The sequence below is a fragment of the Ambystoma mexicanum genome, chromosome 6p (assembly GCF_040938575.1).
Source record: "Ambystoma mexicanum isolate Mex_15411 chromosome 6p, UKY_AmexF1_1, whole genome shotgun sequence".
NCBI lineage: Eukaryota > Metazoa > Chordata > Amphibia > Caudata > Ambystomatidae > Ambystoma > Ambystoma mexicanum.
Genome location: NC_090935.1, coordinates 142,972,505 through 142,999,636, shown reverse-complemented (window position 1 = coordinate 142,999,636; position 27,132 = coordinate 142,972,505). Strand labels below are relative to the sequence as shown.

Below are 27,132 nucleotides of genomic sequence, written 5' to 3'. Positions count from 1 at the left end.
ACGAGAGTGACAGTAATTAATGTGATTAATGCAAAAAAATTAAAACTCTAATTACTTATTATAGATTGAACAACAGACTTATCAAAGAGAATAGACAACTCCTGAAGAAGGGGACAATCAAACCCTGAAACGCGTAGAGACACAAGTTGGACATTCAATAAGAAATTGCTCTTAGGGGTCATTATTGAATGTTCTAATGATACACGAATCAAGACTTGTTACTGTCTATTCAATTGTGAAATGGTTAACGAAGTGTTTAACTGCAGAGTTGTAAACTTGAAAGTTTGGTATATTATATGGTTTGACAAAATAATATATTCCTAAGTAACAGAAACAATTTCCGCATAAAAAGTGGTATATTTGAATGTCGAAATTGAAAATATATAAACATTGTTTACTAATTGATTGTATATACAATACCAATTTGGGTGTGCAGGGGACGAGAGAGATCCACAAGAGTGTGGTTATCTGTTAGTAGTATTGTAGGGCCAAGTAGGAGTTTTATCCTCTACTCATCGCTGCACTCCTGCAGAGCAGTAATCATGTCATTACAGGGGCATATTGCATCATTCTGGGCATTCCTCCTCCCCTCCCCTGGCAGGCACAAATGCCTCTGAAAAGAAATAAAATGACCGTGTTGGCCACAGGGTTTGCAACCCAGTCCATGAGCTATAACCCACAACTGATTTGTCTGGGGGTGCCATGGCTAATGGCCCCTTAGTTTAGCTTGAGGGTGGTGGGGACATACCTAAAGACACATGAAGAACAAAAACAGCTAAACAAAAAAAAATAGAAGTTTCATAAACTTAGGAGTATCAATTTAAATAAATTGTGACAAACAGTACCAAAAAGAAAAAAAAACCAATAAGGTTTTTAAGATCATTCTGATCACAAGATTTTCCATGTCACCCACTACGCCAAGAGTGGTCATGGGCAGTGCATGGTCGGACGCTGGACTACGATTGGTTTACCATGGCGGTGGACTAGTGATGGTTTCATTAGGTACAATAACTGGCATCTAATGTTTCTTTTTGTGCCACCACCATAATGTCACTTTAACCAATGTTTCAATTTGATTGCACAAGGAGTGTTTTTCTAAATGGAACCTCCTCTCCAGGATTTATGGGCTAATTTCTAATCTTCCAGTGTGGTCAACTGAGAGGTGCGAAGGAACGTCAGACAGGGAACTTACTGTGAATGCCAAACGGGGGTTTTCTGGTAACATCTGTCAATTTGCCAACTTTCTGCCCTCTGTGTCGACAGTGACGGTGGTGTCACGCGTGATAGGCCATGAATTAATACCCCCTGCACACAAGACCGGGGCAAACATGGATTTCATTTTTGTGAGGGCACTGCAGTGTTGTGGCTCTGCTAGACTTCTAACCTAGTGATTGATCATTAGAACTAGTGTGGAAAGAGTGAAAATGTGTGTGCTCTGTTTTTCTAAAAAGTAAATGCCTCAGTTATTCATATGCCTGCCTCATGAGCACCATGCAGCTCCCAGTCAACTCCAGAGGTGCACCGTGAAACTGACACAACCCATCACAATCAGAGATACAGCATCAAATATCAAGGAAGCACTATCAAACCCAGGGCTTGATCGCAAAAACCAGTACTGCAAATCAAACCCTGCTATGCACCTTCACACCCAGATATGTACCATCCAATCCCAGATGCACTCTCATGCTCGCAGAAGGAGCATGACCAGCACCATTCCAGGCAGACGTGCAGCATCAAACTCAAAAGTGCCATCAACTCCAAATACGGGCTATTAAACACATGCATTCACCATCACGTAAAGACATGGACCCTCCCACTCAGGGTGTGACATCACATCCAGACATTGACCATGAAACAAATAACGACAGCATCAATCACCAGGCACCCGCTAAACTCCATTCTTCTCATCTAATTGGTCGACATATAACCCGAAGATGAGTGGTTCAAAAGATAATGTTGCACCTACGTCGCGATCACAGTGCCATGCCACATTTGCACTGCTTCCCTATGTCTGCAGTGTAAAGTTTCTGCTCATTTATAATAATAATAATAATAATACCAGTTTTTATATAGCACTAACTCACTGGAGGGCAACTTGACATCATTACCCACCACGTGGTACTCAATTTATCGACCTCGGAAGGATAAAGGCTGAGTTGGCCCCACCGGGACTCAAACCTATCTACACACAGATGTCAGAAACGAGCGCTGAGCTTGCCCGTGCTATCTGAAGGACTGATTCATTTGCAGTGCCTGGGCATTCATCGCTTGCAGGGCTATACCACATGGAACTGCGTTGCCATGGTCACAGTGTTTTTCGCAAACCTGGAATGTGGCCCTACTGAAGACGACCTATGAATCAAAGCAGCTGGGAAGGCGAAGGTACCGGCCTCTTACAGACCTATTCAGGGGCGGGTCCTGCAAAAAGCACGTTATAGGTTGGAAAGAGTGGGAGGTACCCACGCCAATCATCAGGCAAGGGTGTCCCAATATAACTGCCAAGAACAGAAGCTTACTCTGTGCCGCCACAGACGGCCACCCACCACTGCACACCCCTATTCCATCCCCCACCCGGTAACTATAAAACATAACTATTCTTGGCTATCCTAAATGGCATTGTGGTAATACACAAGTCTCGAGAGGATAGCTCAGGGGCAACGCGCTCGCCTTGGAAGCAAGACGACACAGAGCAACACAGGTTCGATCCCTGGGTCCGTTCTTAGAAACCTCTGGGTATTAAGCACGTTATAAATAACCTATCGTATCATATCATGCTGTAAGGACTGCCCTGCCACCCCTTACCCATCTAATGTAAGGCTGTAACTGCTGCAGGTTTAAGACAGCCTGCTCCTTCCCAAAACAAGGTCATGGCTCAGTATACGCCTTACATATATAATAATAAATATTTGATGTTTGCGGCTTGTGGTGGTCCACATGCCAGAATTAGCCCAATCTACAAATGGAGGCACTTTTCCCTAACGGAAACAGCCAATCACGTTCAATAGTATTGCCCACCCTGGCCAAAACACTCTTAAAATGAGAGTCAAATGAAGATATGGTGAGAGAGTTGCACAGACACCCCCTCGCTCTATCTTTTTCATTCTCTCTTCCCTCCTCTGTTGGATTTTTGTGTTTCATGTCTCACGTCTAGCATAGAGTGTGGCAAGAGGCTACACAGAAAGAGGAACCTGGGCTAAGCCAGAATCTTTACTGTCTTCTTACAGTAGTTTCCAGATTTCCCCTATGATGATGTAACTATTTGTCTCGCTCAAAAATGTAATAAAATATATATTTTTTTATTTTTTTCATATCTGCCTCTTGTAGCCCTCTTTGCCAAAAGATGAATCAGGAAGCAGGCGTATCCGGTTCTGTGCAAGGGTCCTTCTGGATCTATACTGATCTGTACTGAAAGCTGGCATTAAAACCACGTGCAGGGAAGAAGCTGGCAGAAGAGGAACTTCCATTTCTGGGCATTTTACACATTGAAGTTGATTTCTGCTTTTAGTCAAAATAAGGAAAAAAACGAACTAGGGCTGACAGTGTTGGAGGGGTTGCAGGTTTGAGGGTGCAAGAGCGCCTGAAGAGAAGTAAGGCAGATTGGAAAGGCGAGGCAAGATCTTTAATCTACTGTCCTTACAAGAAAGGTGGTGGACATTCATAAGTAGTCCACTGTGAGGGGACACTGTGAGGGAACCCTACAACTGCACTGGGGGATACTATGAGAGCGCACTGGCAGACAGCAACGCACAGGCACTGAGGTGACACTGTGGGCAAGCAGCATGAAGTGACAGTGAAGGGAAAATGTGTAATGAAAAATGTAGATGATATGGTGAGATAGCCGTGAGGGATGGTGACATTGCGGTGAGGGAGCACCATGTACATTTAATAACCAAGAGACGTGGAGTGAGGGGATGGTGAGATAGTGGTGAGGGAACATCATGTAGATTTAATAACCAAGAGACGCGGAGTGAGGGGATGGTGAGATAGTGGTGAGGGAACACCATGTAGATTGAATAACCAAGAGAAGGAGAGTGAGGGGATGGTGAGAAAGCGGTGAGGGAACATCATGTATATTTAATAACCAAGAGTGACGGGATGGTGAGATAGCGGGGAGGGAACACCATGTAGATTTAATAACCAAGAGACGCAGAGTGACGGGATAGTGAGATAGCGGGGAGGGAACACCATGTACATTTAATAATCAAGAGACGCAGAGTGTGGGGATGGTGAGAGAGCGGTGAGGGAACACCATGTAGATTGAATAACCAAGAGATGCAGAGTGAGGGGATGTTGAGAGAGCGATGAGTGTACACCATGTAGATTGAATAACCAAGAGACAGAGAGTGAGGGGATGGTGAGATAGCGGTGAGGGAACATCATGTAGATGAAATAACCAAGAGACGCAGAGTGAGGGGAGGGTGAGATAGTGGTGAGGGAACACTATGTATATTTAATAACCAAGAGACGGAGAGTGAGGGGAGGGTGAGATAGCGGTGAGGGAACACCATGTAGATTTAATAACCAAGAGAAGCAGAGTGAAGGGATGGTAAGATAGCAGTGAGGGAACACCATGTACATCTAATAACCAAGAGACACAGAGTGAGGGGATGGTGAGGGAACACTATGTATATTTAATAACCAAGAGACGGAGAGTGAGGAGATGGTGAGATAGTGGTGAGGGAACACCATGTAGATGTAATAACCAAGAGACGCAGAGTGAGGGGATGGTGGGATAGCAGTGAGGGAACACCATGTAGATTTAATAAGAGACACAGAGTGAGAGTGGATGCTGTGAGGCGAGATTGGGCAAAAACTGAGGGATCACTGTGAGAAATGGGATGGCATTGGGAGGGGACACTGAGGACACAGGGAGCAGTAAGGTGGCACTGCCATGAGATTTCTTGGGATTACATAGAAGGCGCTCTGCGATGCACTAAGGTGATGCTGTGAGACAACACTGAGGTGACACTGCGAGGACACAGGACATTGAGGCCTCAAGGTCAGGGACATTTTAGGAAAGACTGAAGCAGCTTCGCAGAAAAGGCCCACAGGGCAACCATGTTATGAGGTCGTTCCTGGGTCACAGACACATCTGGGGATTCCCTGCGGTGGTCTAAACCTGCAACCTCTGAAGCCTAAACACACAACAGCCAATGAAGACAGCGTAGAAGGTGTGCATTAAACAGTGGCATCATCGACATGGGGTGAATTGAGGGACCTCACGGCATCAATCAAGGGAGGCCTAAGAAGCATAGGTGTTCAGTGCCACCAGGGACGTAATTTGGGGATCATACATGCGACCCCTGAGGTCTCCCTGGTTACCCACGCGGGCTCCCTTGCTACCCCAAAAAGCAATTACAACTTTTTTTTTTTTTACATTGAATCACCTGGGCTGCGGCCAGCACCATGTGGCGCTTTGTTTCTGGAGTGGCTGACTTTCTTTTTCAGGCCTCTTAAAAAAACAGGGGGTTCCACAAGTGTAACACTTTGAGCAGTGTCCCTAAATAAGAAAGAGTAGGAACAACAAATAATTATTTCTGCAATTCTATACAATAATTGCAAGACTCATTAAAGGTATATTTTAGGCACACTTAAGGGGGTGAGTCACTGATGCAGGCAAAAACCTCCAAAAAGCTTTTAGAGTCGAATAGGCAACCATTTTGGACTATGTATTTTGTTTTTCTCAAGTTGCAGTTATAGCATGTGTTTTACTGCCGGTATCTCTGTTATGATCATTACAAGACATTCCATCTCCAAGATCATTACAAGACATTCCATCTCGATGTCCTCGGTCACTTGACAAAATCCTTGTTCCTAAAAGCTGATTTACGGTGTAGGAATGTTTGGTATAGCACATAAAGTGCTCCTTGATTTCATTGTGCCACAATTAATGCTTTGTTGGAATGTGTCTATCTTTCCTATCTCCCAGGCATGCTGTTCAGGATGTTAGAATGTATGAGGTAACGAGTGCCCCGAGAACGGGATGCTTTGTGAGTGCGCTGCTTTCCCTGCACTACTCTAAATTCTTTAATACACAGTTATGAACCCTGCCAATCGTATGTATTTTGCCAACCTCTGAAGCCTGAAAAGTAGATTTCACACGGACTTTACATGTGGCCAACTTTTCACCAGACCTGCAGACGAACTTGTCTGCTTTTAAAGCTCAGTTACCAGTTTAATGGTGTCCACTACAGAGTGTAATTTGGTTTCTGACTTTCAGAACATTTAGACATCTAATTGCTAATTTTACTATAGCCGGTAAGATAGCTATAGCTGGTAAAATAGCTCAGTGGGTTGAGCGCTTGGTGCTACGATGCGTGTGATTTGTCGGTTGCAGGTTAGAATACCAGCAAAGGCAACTCAGCTTTTCATCTTTCTGCAGTTGATAAACGAGTACCAACTTGACCTGCTACGACAGCACAGCTACCCAGCAGTTGGTGGAATATTTTATTTGGAGTCCGATTTCCCGCGCAGAGGATGAATGCCAGCTCTTACAAAGGAGTGCCTGTCCCCAGATTCCCCACCAGCGATTCCTCTTTCAGTCTGGCCCGACGGGGAGCATAGAACCCCGTTTTCTTTCCTGTTAGCCCGGCTGAAAGGGTCACGTGAGCTGATATTGTTAACTTAATATGGCGTTGTCGTGGGAGTGCTAGACGGGCCCAAGGGGAGGACAGGATGCACTCTGGTATCATAAATCCCCAGTCTGCTGTGGGCCACTGCAGGCAGCCCCCGCCCGACATGTATACACTGCACTTACTCTTAATCACACCGAGGCATTTTAAAATATAGCGCTCACGTACACAACGCTGAACTGTCTTACTGGTTTGTAGGGTAGGACGGTATTTTCTCTCACTCCCTTTAAATGACCGGGCTCTTGCTGGAGAACGCTGCATACACATTGTGTGGGGGGGGTCGGAAAGCCCAGTGGGCAGGCTGTGCCTCCACCCTCAGTGTAAAACCGCACAAGACTATCACACACACAGAAAGTTTGAGACAGAAATAATAAGATTCGTAGACAAAAACGAGACAACTTACTCGGGTTTAAAATAGGCCACAACCAAAGTCCACCTTAGCAGAATGCCTGTACACAAGTATTTAGGCACAAGGATTTGGTCAAGTGACCGAGGAGACAGAGATGGAATGTCTTGTGATGATCGAAACAGTGACAACGGCAGAAATAAAACATGTTATAACTGCAACTTGTGAAAATCAAAAACATAGCCCGAAATGGATTTCTACTCTAAATACTTTTTGGAAGTTTTTGTCTACATTGTGAATTTGAGGTGTTTAAGGACAGACTTAATCTGTGACTGACCCCCTGAGGTGTGCCTGAAATAAACCTTTAATGAGGCTAGCAATTATTGTATAAAATTCCATGAAGACAAATTATTTGGTATTCCTATTCTTTCTTATTCAGGATCACTGCTAAAACTGTTACACTTGTGGAACCCCCTGAGGCCTGAAGAAGAAAGCCAGCCACTCCAGAACCAAAGAGCCACATGGTGCTGGTCACAGCACAGAAGCTTCAATTTTGTTAAAAGAATATTTTTTTCAAAATGTATTTAGGGGTAGCAAAGACATCCCTGGCCTGAAGGCTGGTGAATTTGGTTGGTGTGCTCAGACAGCAGTGTGGTGACCCTGTTTATACATTCATTATATGGGTAAAGTATTGAGTGGGAGATCAGCGATGGCCATCACCCCCCCCACTCCTTTTTATAAAACCTTTGTTGTTCACTGCATTGAGGGGAAGTGCCTGCTTGTCCCTTCTGTACAAGAGGAAAACAGTCAAACATTTTGTTGCCAATTTAAAATGTTTATTCCCACCAGAAATTGGCATTTTTCCCTTTGAGAAATCCATCTCTAATTTCAGTGGAATAGCGCCAGAGGCATTTACCAACTTGCCTCTGAATTTGACAGCCAGTTAAAACTGCAGTATTTACCAAATAACCCAGTTTTTACCATTATCTACAAACTTAAATTCTGCAGTGTTTTTTGCTGCAACTGATTCTAGTTTGGTGTGCTAACTGTGATGAATCCTGGGAGTTCATTACTTATCCCATAGGGGGAGCCCCCCCCTGTACCACCTTTGAGGCTAAGGAGGTGAGCCTGCTAAGCAAAACCCCCGTTAGAGGTTAGGGAAAGCGGGACCTCACTGCGAGTGACTCCACTCCAGGGGCAGGGACTCCCATCCCCATGGGGAGCTGCCTATACAATAGAAACAATCTGCATACATGGGAATCGGTAATATTAACAATAAATCTATGGGTGTGGCTCAAAACAACATGGATAATATCTCTATGTGCTTGGTGCGAGGTAATGATGAACTTTACACCTTTTTGGCAATCTCATTACAGGAGCAAGAATAAAGGGCCAACAACCCTTGAGAGATGCTCCGAAGTGGACACGTCAGCACAGGGCAGAGCCATGCTGCACAGTGGGACAGGCTGTGACGCGGAGAGAGACCAACGGCGAGGGGAGGGTGGCGAACGCCGAAGGAAGAAGGCACCATTCCGATACAGAGGCCCATTGGGGCTGAGAAGCCAAGGCCAGGCAGAGCGAAGCTTACCTGGAGGCGTGACCACACATAGGATGTAGTGGGCCTGGTGCTGGGAATGAACGCTCAAATCAGGGATCATGGGAGGAGTGAGTCCTCCACTTGCGACGAGGGAACAGAGGGCCATGATGCGCGGAATGCAAATACTATATCCGAAGCAGAAGACCGGCACGCTAGGAAGAACGCTGCTGCTGCCGAGGAGACACACCCCAGTAGAGCGGTTCCTGCAATGTGGAATATATGCACGTTGCCCAAGTTGAGGGGGTTGAGAAAGTTGAGAAAGGAAGGAGCGGGTGGGAAATAAGGAAGGATTGTCCTAATCCTATATCAGGGTCACAGAGGCAAAGAGAAAAAGAGAGAGAGTAGGGTTACCAGGAACTCGAGTACAATACACCTCCAGAAGGCTCACAAAACCCCACAAGAGCTGAGAGAATCACAAGTAGAACAATGGGGTTATCGATATGTGTAGTAGTAGTTGCTACTACAGCAGTATATTTTCTTCAGTGCGCAAAAGGCTCAATGCTGACCCTTTTATGCATTCATGCATGGGTAAAATGTTGGGAGTCATCAGGGATGCCCACCCCCTCTACTTTTCTAAAACCGTTGCCTATTGCATTGAAGGGGTGTGCCTGCAGGAAAATAGTAAAACATAATTTTGGAGCCAATTTAAAATGTGCAGCTCCACCAAAAAAATGTCAGCTTTGCTTTTGGAAAATCTGGGTCCTAATTCCAGTCGAATACCGCCAGAGGTATTTGCCAACTTGCCTCTGAGTTTGGCAGCCAGTTAAAACAGCAGTATTTGCCAATTACCGCCGAGTTTACCGTTTCCTACGAACTCGTAATAGCAGCCCGAGACAGCAACCATAATTAAAGGAAACCTTAAATTTCTCAAGCATGGAACACGCCTGCGCAGGATTCACGACCCACGTGTTATTTGCCGGTATGAAATCGCTGGGGCCTGTGTCCGGAATCCATCCATCTTGAAGGCCCTAGAGATGAAGGGCGGAGCGTGTCGACCATCCCACGGCGATTTGTCTGCGCTTGGTAACAGTCGCCTTCCCCCAGCGATGATCCTCGCGTCTAGCTCCTTGAGTTCCAGGACGCCTTGACAGGCACTGCTGGAGAAGAGCTTGGCAGAGGCTCCCAGCCTCTTCCGCAGTGCTGCACGCCTTCTCCTCCTCTCCGCCAGATTCTGTGTAATATTTACATACTGGGTGCGGTCTCTTGGGAGCGAACCACCGAAACCAGATGTTATTAATGCCCTACTCTGTGTTATATGTATTCACTTGATACAAGGTTGAGTGAACACGCCAGGACTGAAACGTGGTTAACTAGTTCACCTGCATTACCTACTACCAAAAGGGCATTAGATGCGCTCGCTCTCATCAGTTCACTGAGTGGAATGGGGACTGGGAGAGGGGTGGCTTCCAATATATCGTCATTTCTATACAGTTTTCCAACGGCAAAGCTTCCGGGCACTAGGCATGGTTTCTCTTCATTGTGGAGTATCTGATGTACATTATCGAAAAGAAAATACTTTGCTAGGACTGCTGTATCTCTATTATCAATAAAAAAAAAGGGTTTTGTGGCTAGGGAATTCCTCTATTTGTCCCAAGGTTGGGGGTGTGTTGTGGAACTTCTCCGTGAGGCAGTTGAAAGCACCATAAACCCCCCATGAGACTTAATCTTCTACCTCAGTCTGCCAAACACCCTTAATGCGATCACCCCCACCCTGAGGGCGTTCCACCAGCTCTCCAAGTCCTGCAAAATCTCCAGTCAAACAAAACCTCGATCACTTGGGGTCACAGAGCAAGCATAGCCAATTTAAGGCGATCTAATATTTTTTCTCAACCTCTCTTGTATGCACAATGTTCTCAAGTGCACAGGCCAATAAAGCCCATACCAATGCCTGCTCAGAAAAATAGTGACGTCATAAAAGTCCAGCAGGATTACAAATATGTTAGCAATGTTGACCAGCAGCCGCAGGCAGCGGATGAGCAATAATGATGATCTTGAAGCATTAGCAATATTAATGAGCAGGAAGAAATGTTGCTATAATGATCGACTGGCAGTGGATTAGGACTATTGAAAGCAGGTACATAATTAGCAATAGTGGCCTTATGCAGAGGTATTAATAGATATGTCCGGTCTGGATTAGCCATAAGACTCTCAAGCCGGACCATCAATAGTTCAAAATTGGACAGCTCGGCAACCCGGCGACCGTATTGTTGAGGCATCCAGCTCAGGCTTGTCACCTCTTTTGACATAGACGCAGCTCAATTCTCACACCCACCCTTCATCGACAGCTCTGCATGCACTCCTCTGCACACTTTATGTTCCGGCTCTTCAGGTACCTGTCAAACCTGAGAGAGCTCAACCAGTGTACAGAGCAACACTACACCAGAAAGACAGTTAAGCAGCATTCTTTAATGGCAAAATCAAAGCACTGGAAACAGAAGGTGAGGGATTCGACCATCCGCATGGTGGGTGTGCGCTCACCTGAGCGTTCTTTGAAATTTTAGATGAAATTGAATGATGGTAGATCAGCCTGCAGAAAATGTGTGGGGCTAATCCGCACACATTTTTCTATGCTCACAGCACGACATACACATACACCTGTGTACTCTGGGTGGACACAGCGTACAGGCGCCGTCGTCCCTGTCATATTTAGTTAAGATATGACAGCCAAGAATACACAATGCCCTTTCAGAAGGGAGAGGGCAAAACCTTCCTCCTGCAATGGCCAGCGTAATTAACTATCAAAGGCTCCATGAATCCGCCCTGTCCTTTTGTTGAACCCTGCAGAATGGTGGCATTGATAAAACATAATTAGCATACTAATAGAGTATACTTCAAACAGGCTCACATGGGGCCTGGCTGCAGAGGTTAACAAATGAGACAGAAAACCCCAACAACCTTTGATTTGCATCTGTGTGAATCTGAAGCCAGCTCCCGCCTCTCAGTATCAAGGTCAGTGTACAGTCATGTCTGGGACAGCTGTTTACAGTAGTCATCCCCAAAGGGGGACCCCATTCAGAAGGTACAACAATGTGGATTACAGAAGCCCGAAAGTCTGGTCACGCCGCAGCTTCAGGGGAGACCTACCGCTTTAATCAAGAACTACAGAGAGCTCAATTAACCAGAGGGTCCATGTGAGGAATTCGACCATCCGCACAGCGGGTGTGTACTAGCCTGAGCTTTTTTAATATTTTTTAAGAAAACTGAATGATGGTAGAGAAACCTCAGAAAAAGTGTGGGGCTAATCCACACACATTTTCATATGCTCAAGGTACGTCAAGAAACATAGACTGTGTTCTCTGGGTGTGAACTGCCTACAGGCGCCAACCCCCGCTAGCCCTTGTTTTTTTTTTGTTTATAGTTGGAATGTGTCAGCCAGTAGTACATGAAAGCACCTTAGGAGGAGGGCCAAGCCTTCCTGCGGCCATGGCTAGCCTATTTAAGGCTCCATGGATCCACCCTGTACATTGTCTGTTCTGTTGGTGCCAATCAATACTGATGAGAGTTAATTGAAGAAGGCCTGCGAGAGGCAGGGTCACAGAACTAACAAAGGACAGGAACACCAACACCCCTTATAGATACTTCAGTGTCAACCTGAAGCCAGTTCCCGCCCTAAAGGATCATTGACAGTGAGCTGTCATGTCTGGTACATGTGTTTACAGTAGGCAAACCCCACAGGGAGACCGGATTCAGAGGGCAGGAGTATGTGATTTGATGGAGACAAAGTCTGTTGTCGCCACAACTTCAGGGGAAACCTGCACTTTGATCAGGAACCACAGAGAGCCCAATTAACCAGAGAGACCCTTTGATCCACAACAGACAGGAAGATGGATGGAAATTAATAGTACATGTTTTCACTCCTTTACCTTTCCTCTTATAAAGCGCCCTGGTTATGACCTCACACACAACAAAAGATTGTTGATGGGGACCCAGGATTGGTTCATTATGGTAGGCTTAGCCTACACCAATAACTGGGGCCCATTTGGCTTTAAAAGAGGGTTCAGCCCCTCTTTTGGCAGATCAGCTGAAGACTTCGCAAGGAGTAACAAGAAGAACTCATTTGGACCCCGGCTGAAAGTACTGTCTGCCTTACACCTTTCTGCCAATGAAGGAAGGCCAGGATTTCTAAAGAGGGAAGCAATGACCCTCACTTAAACATCTCCCAGGGAACAGAGGGAGATAATGAATCCAGAGGACCCTACAGCAGCTCTAGAACTGGTACCCAGCTAGCACAGAGCGAGCCCTGTTCGGCTCTGCAAGCAAGCTTCATAGGTGGGAAGTGCCAGAGAGTCTATGAACCAAACCAAGGACAAGGCTGTTGCCTGCAAAACACTCCTCAGCTTTGGGCCAGCTGCCTTAAAGGATGACCCAAGCCCAGCGAAGGAGTGCATCGACAAGTATCAACCAGCGTTCGCCTGAGAGGACACTTTTGAGACAGTCGAGCCCCTCGAGCTGCAACCTACAGCACCCCTGACTGTTGTCACGACGCAGTCGCTAACACCATCCAAGACGCCTTGACCAGTGCTTCAGACCCAACAACCAGCACTGAGACAACGATGCCTGACCCCGAGCCACCGTGTAGGCCAGCCTGCAGCCGTTCGTCCTGCCTCGCTCACCGAACTGCCTGCAGCCTGATACCCGTAGCTGTCTGCTGTCTAACTCTGTAGCAGAAGCTGCAAAGAGCCCTAAAACCAATTCAACCCTGTCAAGGACCAAGAACTTCTACAAGCACAAGGTACATTGTGGTTCTGTCCCCTTGATCCTTCTCCAAATGCCCATAGTGACATTTTTCGACCCATTCCTCCCTTTTGTGCTGAAACCAAGTATCCTTGAACTATTACGATGTATTACTTTACTGACAATCCTCCTGTCAGTATCCAGAGTGCATCCCTTTTCCTTCTTGAAACTTTGTCCTCTGCATTCCTTTACAGGATGGGTTGTATTTTGTAGTGTGCTAGAACTGTCTGTTGAATAATAATAAAGTATATATTTTTATACAACCTTGACTGGACAGTCCCTTTTATCATTGGATAATTGTATTTTTGCAGTGTTGCAACTAACCGACGATCCAAAACCTTGCAGAGATAAGCCTGCAGTTCCGTCAACGTTACCAAAATTGGACAAGTAGGTTTACAATTGACGTTTCCAATCTGTTCGGATCCCTTCAGGTGTACTAGAGGTGTGGGGCTGATTGATGGTTTAGAAACTGATATTCATCCCTGGATCACTAGTTCAACAGAGCTTGATTTGTCACAGAAGGTTTGCATTGTAACCAATGAAGCAAGTTCAATGTTGCAATCCATACTCCTATGCTTCTGCTTCCAGGCACTATGCCATGCTTTGCAACACCTGTGATTTGACCAACCTAACTACTGATCTACTAAGAGCCAGTATGTCTTTAGCATTGGTATTTTAGGTATTCTTGTTTTTGCTTTGATGATACTTTTTGGCGGGGGGACACTTTTATTTAACAAATTGCAGAGAGAGGCATGAATACAGTGTGGTTTACAACTCGACTCTTCCCTCTACACGTATTCCACAAAATATTTATCCTATGAACAGTACGGGCTCTTTTACATGTGCATAACATCAAAACCTTTCCCGATAAGGGTCTGTCCCCCAACAAGCGCCCATGCCTAGCGTTGACCTGACAGAGGCAAAAAGTGTCTCAGGATTGGGGGCTTTGGCACCATGGTGGGGTAACGTACTGCATATTCGACAAAGGGTCCCCAGATAGACACATACTTGAGAGATACCTCCTCTCGCATATGGCAGAGATTGTTACCGCTACCAAAGTATCCCAAGCTTTGATCCACCCCATTTGGAGTACTGGGCTCTGGGGCTTTCTTACATGATACATTAAATGCTTGATCAAGTGAATGTCTTTTTGTATGTGAAGTTTTTTTTCTTTTTAATTTTGTTTGTGTATTAATGTTTTTTTTAAACATTTTTTTAGGTTTTTCGGAATTGGCACCCATTTTAAAATATGGTTAAAAACATGCTGCAACCTCAGGTGTCCAAAAAATTCTGTCTAAAAATGCATATATTGGGCCATCATCTGAGTGGAATGCTCATTTGATGGCCCGTTCTGTGATTTCATTCAGAGTCAAGGGTCGTGCACTTGTCACACCTGCGACCATAATAGTTTGGGCGAACGAATGCCACTCACTCTAATTCTGGCTTCGGCACTTCGTCTGAAATTGTGTGATCTTTGGAAAAATAAATCATCTCCCCTGCTTCTGTTTTCTCACCCTGTGTATGAAACTATGCTTAGTAACAATTAAATGCTACATGAAATCAAAAAGATTGGCAACACTAAGAAACAGGTGAGATCTGGTAAAATGGCACGTTGCCAACTGCAAAACCAGTATATCTGGATCCAACTCTAGGCTTCCATATTTGACAGTAGTGGTCTAATCCTGTGCAAACAATTTGATCTCCCTGTTCTTCAATTCCCTTGTCTGCCAATGTCTTCTCTTCACCCTCCTCCAAGGAAAAGCAAATGACTTGAGTAGACATTAACAACCTAATGTAACCACACCATGTTTTAAAGTTGTTAGGTAGATACACTCTACTTAACCCTGCGGTCACTGTCTTGGGGAAGGGGTGAGTAAAACTTTATGCATCAGGGAGCTCTCTAAGCTCCATCAAGGCAAATCTATGTGTGTGCGGAATTCGACCAACCACAAAGGGAGAGTGTGCTCACCTTGGCTTTTTGATTTTTTGATAAATGAAAATGAATGGTGGGAAACCAACCTCTGAGAAATGAGTGCCGCCATTCCGCACCCATTTCATCTGCTTACCGCACCAAACGCATAGTCACATGTACTCCGGAAAAACACAGCCTACAGGCGCCATCTTCCCCTGTCGTATTCAGCTAGAATGTGACAGCCCCGGGTACATCAAAGCATTCCAAGAAGGCAGAAGGCACACCTTCCTCCAGCCATGAGCAGCCTAATTTAAATATCAATGGCTCCATGGATCTGCATTCCTTTTGTCCTCCGGCTGGTGGCAGTGCATACTAATGAGAGATAATTGAAGCAAGCCTGACAGGGCTTGGTTGCCGGAACAGACAACAAGCCCTTGCTTGCTTATTGTATAGTATATTATACTGTAATTATCCCTACCTGTACACATTGTATATATTACACTGTGTGCTCTTGGTACAGGCAAGGTCAACCTCGCTTGCTTATTGTATTGTGTATTATACTGTAATTATCCCTCCCAGTACATATTGTATATATTCCACTGTGTGCTCTTCCTTTTATACTACTGTGCAAATTATGTAACCTGTTAATGGAGCTTTGCATCTTCTGTAATTGCTGCACGCTGATACCCTTGGGTCTGGTGCGCATTATAAATGAATGAACAAAACTAAAGGCGGGGCTAATACCCCTTTGGTATGCAATCAGTCAACTTCAAGCTAGTTCCCACCCCTCTGCATGAAAGGCAGTGAAATGTATGTCTGGGTCCACTATTTACCGAAGGCAAACCCCTGCAGAGCTGACCCTTTTTGGAGGGGAGATGTATGTGATTTGGGGGAGAAAGGAAGTCTGCTCCCAGCACAAACTTGAAGGGAACCCTGCGCTTTAATCAAGAGTCACAGAGGGCTCAGGTAACCAGAGAGATACTTTGATCTACAACAGACAGGGAGATGGGTGGTACTTAGTCACCCCTTGTCTGTCCTGTTGCAGGGCACTCTAGTCCTGGCCTCATGCATAACAGAAGATTGTTGGTGGGGACTCAGGATTGGTTCATTAAGGTGGGCTTAGCCTGCACCAATCACCCATTTGGCTTTAAAAGAGGGCTGAACCCCTCACTTAGCATATCATCTGAAGACTTTGAAAGGAGTAAGGAGGAGTCATTTGGACCAGAGCTGAAAGTACAGTCTACCTTACATCTTCTGCCAGTGAAGGAAGGCCAGGAATTCCAAGAGGGAAGCAAGATCCCTCCCCTAAACATCTCCATGGGAACAGAGGGAGATACGAGACTCAGAGGACCCATCCAGCAGCTCCAGAACTGGTGCCCAGCCAGTACACAGCGCGCCATGCTAGGTTCTGCTAGCAAGCTTCCTAGGTGGGAAGTGCCAGATTGTATCTGAACTAAGGACAAGGCCGTTGCCTGCAAACACTCTCCTGAGATTTGGGCCGTCCACCTTGAAAGGACACGAGCCCTACGAAGAAGATAGGAGTGCCACACAAGCATCATCATCCAGCATCCATCTTTTAAGGACAATTTCGAGACAGTTGATTCCTCGAACTGCATCCGGCAGCACCGCATACTGTTGTCACGCTGCAGTCACCAGAGCCATCCGAGACGCCTTGACCAGCATTCCAGATCCGCCAACCAGCACAGAGACAATGTTGCTTGGCCCTGAGCAACCACGCCGGACAGCCTACAAACGTCCATCCAGCCTCGCTTGCCAAAGTGCCTGCCACCTGCTACCTGCAGCTGTCTCCCCCCCCCTAACTCTGTCTCAAGTGCTGCAAAGTGCCCTGGAACCGCCTCAACGCTGTCTTGCACCAAGAGCACCAGGTACATTGTGGTTCTGCCCACCTGGTTCTTCTCCAAAGTCCCCTAAAGACAGTTACAACCCTTTGCCCCGTTGGTGCTGGAACCAAATAACCTTGAACCGTAAGAATGACGGATGCGGCCTTTCAGCGTTGTCTGGGAAAACCCAAGACATATCTCACAGTCGTCTGACGAATTATTGGGGTATAGACAATACAGACCATACAGGCCATACACGCAATCTGTCCCCCTCGAAGATTTTCTTTAGGCATCAGGTTGCACAAGGCCTAAACAGCGATTTCTTCTGGCCCACAGATGACATTATGGCAGAAGAACAAAAGCGTAGAACACGAAAAGTAGACACGAGGTGATCCAAACTCTTTGGAGACGGTTGAAATCTGAAGGGAAGCCGTGGGGGCGGGGCTATTTATACCGGACGTTCTACTGGTGTAGCTTAAAGCACCCAAAAAGGACGTTGATAGGACACTAAGGTGTTGAAGTTTTCAATAGGAAAACACCAGGTTAAAGTAACTTAGGTTTCCCAGCCCAACGACCATGAAAGATCCAATAGTGGAGAATGATTACTTTACCAACTACCCTCCTGTCAGTATCCATAGTGCATCCTTTGCCTTTGTGAAAATGTCTGTCCTCCGTGTTCCTTTACATGGTAGTCGTATTTGTAGTGTGCTAGAACTGTCTGTTGTAGTAATAATAATAAAGTAGATATTTGTATACAACCTTGACTGGACAGTCCCGTTCATCATTGGCTAATAATTGTATTTTTGCTGTGTTGCTAACCAACAATCCACAACCTTGCAGAGATAGGTCTGCCGTTCCGTCCACGTTACCAAAATTGGACAAGGAGTTTTATAATTCACTTGTATTCCAATCTGTTCGGATCCCTTCTGGTGTACTAGAGGTGTGGGGTTGATTGATGGTTCAGAAACCGATATTCATCCCTGGACCACTGGTTCACAGGAAGTTGATTTGTCACAATGCGACACCCCCAAAAGCATTACAACAAGGTTAGGTGACTCGAAGTAGATCAGGGGTCGAGGCCGTGGAGAATGTGCCCTTTGACATTTGCACTGAGCAAAGTGAAACTGAACATGCATTGCCAAAGCCATCAGTGGTGACTTTTGTATAGACATGGGACAGGCATTTTCCAGACACTGTCATAAGGGTACTACCTGGCCATAAAATGGCCTCAACAGGAAAATGGTGTTAGGACTTGGGCACATAAGTGTTTCTTTTAAGTGAAATTCAGTGCAAGGAACAGATGCAATAACAACCAAGTGGACCTTCAGCGATAAGCAACATTTGTAAGACCTTTTTATTAAACCGGGAGCTGGTTTATAGCTTACATTAAGCAGTACCTTTCAGTAGGCTGCTAAAAGTTAAAGTGGCACCCACTTAAAAGCAAAGAGCTAAATCAAAGAGATCCCAGAGGTGTGTTGTGCTGGGAGGGGAAGGAGGTGGGTGGGAATAGCCATAGGGATTAGCATATCCATGGGTGGTCAAATAGGTGGGTAACAAGCCACACACAAAAAAGACAGGCTGTGCTTCCCTCTTCACGTCCCATGGCAATAATTCTGACTTTTAGGCAGCACTTCTAGCACCACATAATAACCAAAACTAAAAAGCACCTCTTATTGCAAGAAAGTGCCCAAAGAGGGCTGGTTTGCTGTGGTTATTCGTTCTGAAAACTCATGCATGCCAGAGCCAGCAATATTGGTTTAGGGATGCACGGGGGATTATGCTGAGGAATTTGAATTTGAACGGCAACAAATTAAATGACTTTAAAGTTAATGGCGGGTTTGAAGAGTACTGTGCAGTTAAAAGGTCGTTTTCAATTAACTACCAGGGAGGAGGTAAGGCCTGGCAGAGGCAGGGGGATCTGAGGCCCTATGGTAAACTACATCCCATGTGAGGTGTGGACACTGCACAATACTGCGAGTATTACGATGCTTAGTTGGTTCATAATTGATTTAATCATTTCCAGACTAATCTTAGATCCTCCAAAGAATTCCTTATTTGAGGAAACTGCTATTGAGTACCAACTAGGGAACAATGTTTTCCTGTGTAAACTGAGGCAAAAATGTTTGGAACTCTTGTCTGGCTGCGACTGTGATGCAGAATTCCTTTTACAGAACCCTTTGAAAGTGAAAGAAAAAATGAAATTGATTGATTGGATAAGAACCATTGAAGATATGCGAAAAATTAAAAGATCAGCTTCCCTGTCAGTATTAGATAAACGGCTTTCAACCGTGCCGGCTTATTTAAAGAAGTCCTACCTTAGAGTTACTAGCTATTAGAGATAAGGAAGGAGCGATTGTACCGATTTGTGATAGGTGCCCTAGTAGTGATCTCCAGACGACCAAGCATTTGCTATCTAGTTGCTCTGGGACCTGGAGCCTTAGGGCTGGCTATTTTAATAGATTTGTTCATGATAAGTCTTATATTAATTCCGGGGAGTTTTGGGCAAGACTATCTTCTGGGAATGAGTCGGCTTTATCAATTGAGGTTGTAAGGTGCTTAAGGGAACTGAAGTTAGTTTTAGACTGAATTGTTAATAGTGATTTGTATTCCTGTGTTTCTCTCTTTTTTTGCTTTTTATTCAAGATGCTTCTGTTGTTTTGTATTTAGAATATGTAAATTTCTGTTGGTTTGCGCATTGTTATTTCTTGTTGAAATGTGTTAAAAGTCAAATTGGCTATTGCACAATAAATAAAATAAAAAATAAAAAAAAATAATCATTTCCTCCAGACGCGCTGGGATTGAGCCGGTGGTCATCCTCCCTTTCCCCTAAACCGGCACAGGCTTTTTAAATACAAAAAAACTCTAGGGATGTGGGGGGGGAGGGAGAAGAAGGGGACAGAGGGCTCAATTTCTGAACAGTACCCCCCAAACCCGGTTGTCTGGTCATCCTTCTCAGGAGCCCCTCAAAAGTCAAGTAGGTCACCGCAGGAGGTGCAGTCGCGTTGCGGTAGGCTCAACAGCCTCTGTATGACTGCATGTCACATAATCCCTGCACAGGTGCATTAACTGAGCGCCTACGCCAAAGACAATGGATTTTGTAATGAATGTGGCACGCGCTCCAGGATATGCATGGTACTTCGAGTATGCCCGCTATGTTGTTCCAGCCCAAAAGTTGGCTTCAGGATTCAAGTATCTCGCATCCACTTGAAGTTGCTACTTAAGTCCTGTATTATTTTCTAAAATGCTGCAGAGAAAAGAACTATAGGAAACCCATAAGAGAATACTTGGCTTTATAGCGAGCAACACAGTGAAAAGGTTAGGCCAGGTGTTATAGCCAGATTAATGTTATTGTGGAGCAAATAAACATTCAGTGAATCGACGAGTTAACACAATAGATTGCTGGTTGCTTTTGCCCCAAACAGAAGAGATAATACTAGGACTGTAAGCAAAGCTGGGTTCCAGGAGGTCCCACTCACCCCTCTTCTGCATGTAACTGAAGAGGTCGTCCAAGAACTCCTTTCGCTTTGGGTCCTCATCGAGTTCATACAGCTGAAAAATAAGAGGAGGAGGTTTAATGCCAGGTACATTCAAAGGCTGGGAAGTGAACATACATAATAGCCATTGCAAGGTCACCCACACGCGATTTTACCCAATAGTGTGTTCATCAGGTCACTCAAATTTCCAGCCCTAATTGTTCGCATTAGATCAGGTGTATGCAACCTCGCACCTTCCAGATGTTTGCCCTATAATACCAACCAGCCTCAGCCAGCATATTCAGCGGTGGGGCATGTAAGCCCAAACATCTGTATGTTGATAGTATGGCTACCTTTGCAATAGAGCAACACAAGGGCAGGCAGAGGGACCCAAAGTGTCTTTTCCACACCCTCAGTGCCGAATAGAAGCCTTAACTTTCGGTCACAATGGCAACCAATAGCACGACACTGGCAGCCAGAGGACAGCGAAAGCAATAGATCCGGTCTTATTCATAAGCAATATGGGTGGCCCCAGAGAACTTCTGATTAAAACTAATGAAGTCCCCGCTATAACCAATAGGTAGCGTCTCAAGGGCTTTCAGTAGCAGTCATAATAGATGGATGGTGGAGCAGCAACTTCCCGCAAAATCATATATCTATTCAAGGAGTTGTATAATTGGGTCTGCTTAAGAGTGGTGGAAGATCGATCCTGTTGCCCAACCTAGAACATGTGAAAACAAGTGTTATATCATAGGTACGAAAGCAATAACACATTTTCAATAAAGATGAATATAAATCTCCTTTCCAAAAGTCCAGAATGAGACTTAGTTGAAACATGCATTACACAGAAAAAACCTTCATGAAAACATAAGCAGTTGTGACTACTATCAGCTGCGTTTAGGTTTCATAGCCAAGTGCTTTTGGTTGCACAATGTTTTGCTTAAGGCACAGGTCTGCTACGTAGCTTTCTGTAGGTGTTTTGAATTGCAACGCATATCAGTTCTGGTCATAGTAAATGGTGAGGTTCTATGTGATATGATCGTAGAGATTTGGTCGAATGCAAAACTATCACATTTCTTTTTCTTTTAATCCATTTGGCTGTCAATGTATGCGGGGAGAGACCACCCCACCCCCTTCCTTCCCTCCACCTTAATTATTAGCCTTAGCCAACCCCCACGTATATTTTCCTCCAAATGTGGGCAAAATAAATTGGATGGTTTTGCATTCGACCAAATCTACTGCGACGGAATCTTCCTATCCCAACGGTGAGGCATTGTTGGAGGAGGAGTCCAATAGAGAGCGTAGCCTAGCTAAATAGTCACTGGTTACAGACCCCTGCTTTCAGTTATGAAAAATAAATCACTCACTGGATGCTTAATAGTTCCAGGCTGGCGTGAACATACTTCTAAATGGGGCACCGTACTACCAAGCACGTGGCTTGGGAGAAACCTGCAAGGCATTTTCTCTTTTTTAAACTTTGAACTGTACAGCTGCAAAGACACCCGGCAGACAATTTCAATGGGGTCAGCTCTGAGCCTAGAGCTTATAGGACTAAGACCAAGTCAGGTTATTCATTTTTGTTCGTAGTAGAGACAAACTTAGAGTGGGCTAGGGCGGTGACAGAGGACTGATTGTGTTTGTAAAGACATCCTGACGAGCACCTTTTTTTGTTTTCTTTTGTAGACTAGGGCAAAGACCTCTTTAGACTTAGGGAAAGATGGGCTTTATTGCCTTTCATAATAAAAAGCGTTACAAAACAGGACCTCTGGTCCGCCTCTTGAGTCTAACTTACCACAATGACCACCTATGGTTCTGTGTTTTAGTGCTGCAGGTCAGTACGGTTTGCTTCGGCAGAGTTGTGTGGTTCCCACCATCAGCAAATGTTTGTGCTTGTATGAATGCGAGTAATTGCACATACATTGTTTGCATGGATGTGGTACATGTCTGCTGTGGTGCAGAATGTGCTGTGTCTATTGTGATGTGGTTTGTGGGAGAAAGACGGGGGCCCAAACAAAACTAACAATCAGAAAGCACCTCTGTCATCTGTAGCGAGATTCACACATTATGGGCCTACTGGTTCCTAGACCTCCTCCCGCCCACAATCCACCACCCCCACCCCAGCCCATCTGTAGAATCCCTCCCAAACTGTAACGGACACCTTCATTTTTCCTACGCACAATTACATTTGCTCTGTGTGTCTTATAAATTATGCACATGCATTTTAGAAACCTTGAAGATGAAGTCACGCACCTGCTCATTAAAACTAATCAGCTCCTGACGCTGCCACCGGCATGCGAGGGATGCTGGACAGGGGATGTGAGCAAGCAGCTATCTGTAATCCACCCCGGATCAGTGTGTTCTGCCTCTACGCTGTCTCTGTATCCCACGCAAGCAGGTGCCGCGCCGCTAGGGTCAAGCTGGCGTTCGAGACGCAGTCACGCCCATCAACCATACTCCCCACCACAAATCAAGAACTCAACCTCTGTATTCTTTTCAAGGAGCAACCATAGGTGGGCTAGCCTAGTAGATCATTTTAAGACTCGAAGACACCAAAGAAGCCATACAACTCGCTCAGACGGCACATTCAATGAAAAGCTATTTCCTGGTCAGCCCAGCCACTGCGAAGGTAGTATTTCTTGTGTGCATTCTAGAACGTCCACTTCTCTAGAAACTTGCGGCTGGAGTGGCCTTGCAAGACTGGGGTGGAGCAGACATTAGATCGGCCTCTATTAATACTCCTGGTTCAAGGCAGGGACTCGGCAATAACAGTGCATTTTCAGTGCACACACCTCTTCAGGAAATGCTATTTTATGGATTGAATAATTTAAAGGTTTCCTGAAGTACCCGGAAATAGGTGCATTTCTTTTTCTTAAATGGGGCAGGTTGGGGAAGGCCCACCCACTGAATATGAGGCAAGAGCCACTAGAGTGGGCTGGAATAATGTTGGCACATTATCATTGACCAAGACCTTGTCCTGAATGCCCATGGAACTAAAACATGAACTTTTGTTCTCAGTCTAATTCGGGTAGTGAAAGAACATCCAGAAGGCATGACGGATCAAACCAGAAGAAGTCTTTTCATTCTTAATATTGGTGGCTAACAAGGTTCTGAAATCTAACAGTTTTATTAAATAAAAAAACTGAGGCAGAGAATCTATGGGCCAGATTCTCAAAATAAAAAAGTAGGCAATTCTGAGATGCATCACAAATCTTCCACAGATGCGCCAGAAATAGATGCGTCTGATTCACAAAAGTGTGCACCTCAGAGGGTCAGCACTTTGAAAAAGGAGTACAAAATGTGCGCAAAAGATGTGCAAAGGGTGCAAAACCACCAAAGTAAGCATGCAGGGAGTGTCCACAGAAAGTGAGCAAAGATGCACCAGACTCCTGATTCACAAAACCTGACCTCTGGATTTTCTCCAAAGAAATGCCCTTCAGCAGTTGCTCTTTTCGCAATGTGGAGCAAGTGGGCCAGAACAGAGTGCAGCCGAAGAAGCTCCCAGTACACCCCACCCACAAGCATGAGCGCAGTATAAAAGCGCAGCACTGGTACATATTCCCCAAAATAGCCAATCCAGTTGGCATCATGCTGCTGCACCGACTGGCTGATGAAGAGGTCATCCAGAGGTACCGTTCCCACCACCGTCAGTGAGAGGGGGGCCCTGACACACACACAATGTGAGCCCATGCCAGACCACAACTAGTCCACCTACTGTCACCTCTGTGTTCCTTTGCCAAAGGCTACTTTCAAATCACCAGAGGCGTCGCCGTGGTGAGAGCGCATTCCTCAAAGCCACGGGCCCTGCACAGGCTCTCAGACATGATCTTTACATCTGCAAGGCCGTATATATTTATAGGCATGCCTCATTATTCATGCACCAGGGCAGGAATAGTGAGGGCAGTTTACAACATAGTTGGGTAGTGTGCATTTGTGTTGCTATTGATTGTACCCATGCGGCTCTCCTAACACTGTGGCCATGAACACTTGTACAGGAATGAGAGGACATTGGGAAGTAGTGCACTTTTCACGTGTGTCTGGCAATCACACATCCAGCTTTTACAGAATATGAATTAAATGCATAATCCTACTCTGCAACAACACAATCATATACTTTGTTCTGTGACATTCCTAAGTGATATGTCATATCTACCACCCGAGACATTTCAATGGTACACACTTACATCCATGGGAAGTGACCAACTTCGCAAAGAAAATTCACCACACAGCTGGAGGGAAACAATATGCATTCTTGTATTATTCTCAGACATATTATGCACATAAGACAAAAAAGACATTAAACACATTGTCTAAAATACTTTGCTTGCGTTTTTTGGGGAAAGATTCATGCATTTTAGGGGCATCTGGTGAGATGCACCTGTTTTTTGTACAAAGCGATCATGTCAACATGTGCATCTCATCAGATGTGCACTTAAAGGCAAACTTACATGTGCCATTGTGCAATAATTTGCGCACTGGCAATTTGTTGGTGTTTTCTCGGTGAAATAAGATGTGCAATGGGGCAAGTGCATCTTTGCGCATCTCGACGAGATGGGCTTGTTTTTTCAGAATCTGCCCCCAAGTCATTTGCAAAGAACCACCAAGTTTCAACAAGTGTGGGAAGCTGAGATTAGAACTTAAAAACCGTGTGAGCCAGTCGAAATGTGGCGAGCAGACCACATTATCTCCTGTGCATGCCCACAGGGTTTATGCACTCCTCTAAAGTAGGGGTGTGCAACCTGTGGCTCTCCAGATTTTTTGAAGTGCAACTCCCATGATCCCTTGCTATGCTGTATATGCCTGCAGGGAGTTGTAGTCCAAAACATCTGGGGAGCCAAAGGTTGCAGACACCTGCTGTAGACAACTTACCAATGAACTACCATGCAGCCGCCTCAATCTGCTGTACAATTGGAAGCAAATGGCCCCAGCAGCATACAGACCTCTATGAAAACCCCAACATTTAATTAATAAATCTGACAATGACAATCACCAACAATGAGCCACTTGGAGCCCGATATCACTCCGACAGTGGCCGCAGAAGAGTGGCCAAAGCACGCCCACATATATAGATACACGCTGATTACATGGGGTCAAAGGCTCTTCGATCTGCAGCCAAGCAGACAACCTAATCAATACTCTGCCAGGATTTACTGCCAAACAAGCATCCGCAGTGTTACCTCTCACTGTTTCCTTGGCTGATGTCCTTATTTACAGGCCCGGAACTGACAGGCATGGGGATATGGCCACATACGCTACAGGTTACAACGTCGGTCATGGTAAAGCTTTGTCCTTAAGGCAGCAAACAAGTGCATTTCTTGTAATCACGTGGACTGTCGCAGAACTACTTTTAAGCGTTAGTGACCCTTTGGGGGCTGTGTGATTAGCAAACATCAGTGCTCATGCTACCTGGCAGTACCTCTCTCGAGGTGGAATTACACCGTACCCTGTCTCCCACCATACTTTTCCATCTAATGGCAATATAGGCACACGTAAGGATGAAAACAAAGTGTACCCTTCCCCATTTATTGCTGTACTATCCTCATCCCTCATCCCTCCTCCTGCGATTCAACGTGGTTCTCTACTATATAGATACAAAAATAACATCCAGAACTCTATGACCATTTATTGTGGATCGCTTGGCTAACATGTATATATAAAGGTGACAACAAAATTAGTTTCCAAATATAGGCTGACTGTGCTTTGGGACAGAATCTAGCCACGTTTCTCACGTGGCCTACTCAAGCATCCTGATGCAGTCTAGAAGGCTTCATCCTGGGGTACTATCAAATCTTCCAGCCAGGCCAGGGCATACTTTCGGATGGTGCCCGGCCGAGATTCCTACTGGGGCCTGGCAGAGATTTCGGATTTAGCCCAGCTTCCAGACTGGGCCTGGCGGAAGTTCCTAAAAGAGCCTGGCTGTGTGACTGCACCGAGCCACGCCTAGTATCATAATTCGGCCTTCTCGGGCTTCCTGGTGGAGCCTAATTCAGCTGAGCTTCCAGATGGGGCCTGCCTAGATTTCTTAATGGAGCTCGGTCCAGTATTGCTCAGGACCTGGCTTCCCCTGGGCCAAACATCCTCAGGGGGGCTTGACCGAGCTATCCGAAGTGCTCCGCTGGTTTCCGGATTGGGTGAGACTCAGGCTCATGACGAGACCTTTTCCACCGATCTGCAGGGTGCATGTAATCTGTTCTTTAATAGGCATGGATTAACTAGGCTCTGGCCAGAAATGCCCCCCACCCTCAGTGACCCCCCCCCACCTCCTTCCAGCTCGGCACTTTATATTTTAATGATAAAATGAAGCCTCTTCACAACAGCTCTGCATGCATTATTAATGCCTTCTCCTCCTGGCAATCAATACAGACAGTGGGCGCCTCATCAGGCCGCCGGCCTTGATTAGCCGGCTTCATGAAACTTGCAGCAGTGACTTCATGGTATTAATCCACCAACTGTAATCGGAACGGGCCCAAGTAGATAGGCAGGTCACACACGCCCTTCATCCATCCTGGCCTCTCACCTAGACAGCAACGCAGCTGCTAATGCATAGCTTGGATATCCCTACAGGTCACTGGGCTATCCCGCCAGAAGCGCATTACAAAA

The 27,132-nt window shown here is 45.6% G+C and overlaps 1 protein-coding gene across 1 annotated transcript in view; it reads right to left on the bottom strand.

Moving 5' to 3' along the window:
- The window catches only part of ARID3C (AT-rich interaction domain 3C), an 815,039-nt gene that overhangs the window by 334,975 nt on the left and 452,932 nt on the right, over nt 1-27,132 (bottom strand). The window contains exon 3 of the mRNA XM_069626829.1: nt 20,539-20,611. Within this exon, the coding sequence (XP_069482930.1) occupies nt 20,539-20,611 (73 nt within the window). The remainder of the gene's footprint in view (nt 1-20,538; nt 20,612-27,132) is intronic.